The sequence below is a fragment of the Rutidosis leptorrhynchoides genome, chromosome 10 (assembly GCF_046630445.1).
Source record: "Rutidosis leptorrhynchoides isolate AG116_Rl617_1_P2 chromosome 10, CSIRO_AGI_Rlap_v1, whole genome shotgun sequence".
NCBI classification, from domain to species: Eukaryota; Viridiplantae; Streptophyta; class Magnoliopsida; order Asterales; family Asteraceae; genus Rutidosis; species Rutidosis leptorrhynchoides.
In genome coordinates this window covers 156705839-156710147 of record NC_092342.1, presented here as the reverse complement: position 1 = coordinate 156710147, position 4309 = coordinate 156705839, and the positions used below count along the sequence as shown (strand labels likewise).

Genomic DNA, 4309 nt, shown 5'->3' with positions numbered 1-4309 from the left:
AATTATCTGAAACCCAAAATCTTTAATAACTTATTCATTCTAAGTCTGATTCACAAAAGGAAATATGTTCTGTGACCATTGTCACAAAGCTCACATAATCCCATACACAATAATTATAAAGCACATAATTATTAAAATCACTTTAATAACACATAAGGGTAAATAGGTCATTATCTACTAAGCCCAAAGTGAGGTTGTTACAAATCTACCCCCTTAAAGGAGATTCCGTCCTCGGAATCTGGTCAAGGTTAAACAACTGAGGGTATCTAGAGGTCATCAATTCCTCGGTCTCCCATGTCAGATTGGTGCCTAAACTATTCTTCCATTCCACAAGCACCATTGAAATTTATTTTTTGCGTAACTTAGTCACTTTTCTGTCGACGATCCTTACTGGTTCTTCTACCAATTTCTTACTTGAATCTACTTTCAGATCTTGTAGAGGAAGAATCTGACTTTCATCGTCCCCTTTACACTTACGAATATAGCAGATGTTGAACGTGTCATGAATGCCTGCTAGCTCTGGAGGGAGATCTAACATTACAGTTTGATCGTTTAGCACTTGACGAATTCTAAAAGGACCAATGTATCTCGGAGCTAGTTTTCCTCGTTTACCGAATCAAATTACACCCTTCCATGGTGACACTATTAAATACACACGTTCACCTACAGTAAACATCATTGGTCATCGATGAAGATCTGCATACATCTTTTGTCGATCTCTAGCAGCTTTCAGCTTTTCACGTGCGATAGCCACTTTTTCTGCAGTCTGCTGCACAATTTCTGGACCCGCAAACTGTTTCTCACCTGCCTCCAACCAACACGATGGAGTTCGACACTTTTTACCATACAATATTTCATACGACAGCATGTCAATGCTTGAATAATAGGAGTTGTTGTAAGCAAATTCGATCAATGGCAGATGATAATCCCACGATCCACCATACTCTAAAACACAAGCCCTTAACATATCGTCTAAAGTCTAAATAGTTCGTTCACTTTGACCGTCAGTCTGAGGATGATAAGATGTACTTAGGTTGACACGAGTACCTAAATTTTCTTGTAGACTATTCCAAAAACTAGACACAAATCGGGAATCTCTATCTGACACAATAGACAACGGTATCCCATGTCGCGATACTATTTCATTCAGGTATAACTGAGCTAATTTCGTCAACGAAGCTGTTTCACTAGTAGCTAGAAAATGCGCACTTTTAGTTAAATGGTCCACTATTACCCAAATCATGTCATTTCCTTTCTGGGTTCTGGGTAGTTTTGTCACAGAATCCATGGTGATATGTTCCCATTTCCACTCTGGAATCTCTAATTGACGCAAAGACCCATACGGTTTCTGGTGTTCTGCTTTCACTTGGGTGCAAATATGACATTTTTCCACGTATTGCGCGATGTCTGCTTTCATAGTTGGCCACCAATATAATACTTTCAGATCATGGTACATTTTTGTACTACCGGGATGCACGGATAATCTCGATTTATGTGCTTCATTTAAGATTAAATCCCACAATCCTCCAAGTAACGGCACCCAAACACGTTCACGATAAGTCTTTAATCCTCGAGAATCATTCATCAATTCTACTCTTCTTTTCACCATTAACTCAGATTTCAAATGTTCATCATGTAATGCTTTGAGTTGAGTTATCTTTAGTCGATCCACTAAATCAGACACAATCACAATTCACATAAACTTTACATTGTCAGCGGATTTCTTACGACTTAACGCATCAGCCATGATGTTTGCCTTGCCAGGATGATATCTGATCTCACAGTCGTAATCCTTAATTAATTCTTGCCACTGTCTCTAACGCATGTTCATCTCTTTCTGTGAAAAGATATACTGTAAACTTTTATGATCGGTGCAGATAACACAGTGTGTACCATAAAGATAATGCCTCCACAACTTTAACGCAAACACTACTGTAGTCATTTCTATGTCATGTGCTGGATAATTCTTTTCACTTGGTTTTAACTGTCGAGACGCATACGCAATTACACGATCTCTTTGCATTAATACACAACCCAAACCGAATAAAGACGCGTCGCAATACACAACGAAGTCATCGGTAAAACGACCCGTCCTAATCCATCCGGACAAAGTCCATATCGATTATAAACGATTCACAACAGTTGATTACATCACGAGGTACTTGACCTCTATATGATACATTTTACAAACATTGCATTCATTTTTGAAAAGACAATCTTTCATTACATTGAAAGTTAACGGCATGCATACCATTTCATAATATATCTAACTATAATTGACTTAACAATAATCTTTATGAACTCGATGACTCGAATGCAACGTCTTTTGAAATATGTCATGAATGGCTCCAAGTAATATCTTTAAAATGAGCAAATGCACAGCGGAAGATTTCTTTCATACCTGAGAATAAACATGCTTTCAAGTGTCAACCAAAAGGTTGGTGAGTTCATTAGTTTAACATAAATAATCATTTCATAATTTTAATAGACCACAAGATTTCATATTTCCATTTCTCATAAACATACGTCCCATGCATAGAGACAAAAATATCATTCATATGGATTGAACACCTGGTAATCGACATTCACAATATGCATATAAGAATATCCCCATCATTCCGGGATCCTCCTTCGGACATGATATAAATTTCGAAGTACTAAAGCATCCGGTACTTTGGATGGGGCTTGTTGGGCCCGATAGATCTATCTTTAGAGTTCGCATCAATTAGGGTGTCTGTTCCCTAATTCTTAGATTACCAGACTTAATAAAAAGGGGCATATTCGATTTCGATCATTCAACCATATAATGTAGTTTCGATTACTTGTGTCTATTTCGTAAAACATTTATAAAAGCGCATGCATTCTCAGTCCCAAAAATATATATTGCAAAAGCATTTAAAAGGGGAGTAATGAAACTCACCTAATGTATTTTGTAGTAAAAATACATAGAACGACATTGAACAAGTATAGGGTTGGCCTTGGATTCACGAACCTATATCATTTATATGTATATTAATACATATAATGGTAATCGAACAAATTTAGGTATTATTATTAATTATTATTTTAGTAACTTGTATGTCTCATTAATAAATAAATTAACTATATTTATTTTTATATACATTAAATAGATAATTAATATTTATTACAAACATATTGATATAGTTATGTTTTATGTAAATAATATATTTTTATATAAAAAATCTCTATTTGATATATTAATAATAATAATAATAATAAAAATAATAATATTAGTGTTAGAAATAATAAAATGATAATAATAATAATGATAAAAATAATGATAATTCTAATGATAAAAATAATGATAGTTTTATTAATAAAAATGATAATTTTTATAAAAAGAAAATTTGTTCCAATAATAATACTTACATTAAAAATGATAATAACAATAATAATAATAATAATAATAATAATAATAATAATAATAATAATAATAATAATAATAATAATAATAATAATAATAATAATAATAATAATAATAATAATAATAATAATAATAATAATAATAATAATAATAATAATAATAATAATAATAATAATAATAATAATAATAATAATAATAATAATAATAAGTAATAAGGAAACTACCTCGAAGAAGTCGTCCTAAAAAAAATGCCCAAATCCAGGTTTGAACTCGCGACATCCCGCTAACCTATCCACCCATCAAACCAATCCTCCGTCTATTCTTTTCTGATTTATTTGATACATAAAATCTTTTAACCTCTTTTATTGTGTTTCCTTCTTCTTAAAACAATTCTCACTTAGCACTTTCATCATCACTCCTAATCATATCCATAATCGTCATACACGATCACCCTCATTCTCGTTTATCATTTTTTTTATTGTAGCATCATCATATATCATTTCATCGCCTCACTCACCTCACTATATCATTGTCCAATTCGTTACCTTTGAACCAATTAAAAGTACGTGAATGAAACTAGAAACAAGGAATTACTCATCCAAGTAATCATGGGCTACTAGATCCATTTTATTCAGCCCACCTATCTTTGTTTAAAGAGCCCACTAATAGCCCGCAAAAAAAATAGTCCATACATATAAAAGGGGCCCAAAAATCTAATTCCTACTTCGCATGGTTTAGAGGAGCCGAAACTTCGGTTTCTTTATAGCAACATATGATAATTCCCATTATATATCCTATCGTTATCAACATGGACTTTATTATTACAATTATCATGTAATTACCATTATTAAATTATCTTTATACATCATCCTCCATCATACAATTACTTTATAACATCAAGTGGTTTATATGTTATAATTTGTC

At 32.6% G+C, this 4309-nt stretch overlaps 1 protein-coding gene across 1 annotated transcript; it reads right to left on the bottom strand.

Moving 5' to 3' along the window:
• Positions 1–682: 682 nt before the first annotated feature.
• On the bottom strand, positions 683–2023 carry LOC139870687 (uncharacterized). The gene is made up of 4 exons (XM_071858469.1): positions 1822–2023; positions 1384–1671; positions 1048–1194; positions 683–945 (listed from the first exon to the last, which is right to left on the bottom strand). Exons 1-4 carry the CDS (start codon positions 2021–2023, stop codon positions 683–685), a joined length of 900 nt encoding a protein of 299 aa, XP_071714570.1.
• Positions 2024–4309: the final 2286 nt, after the last annotated feature.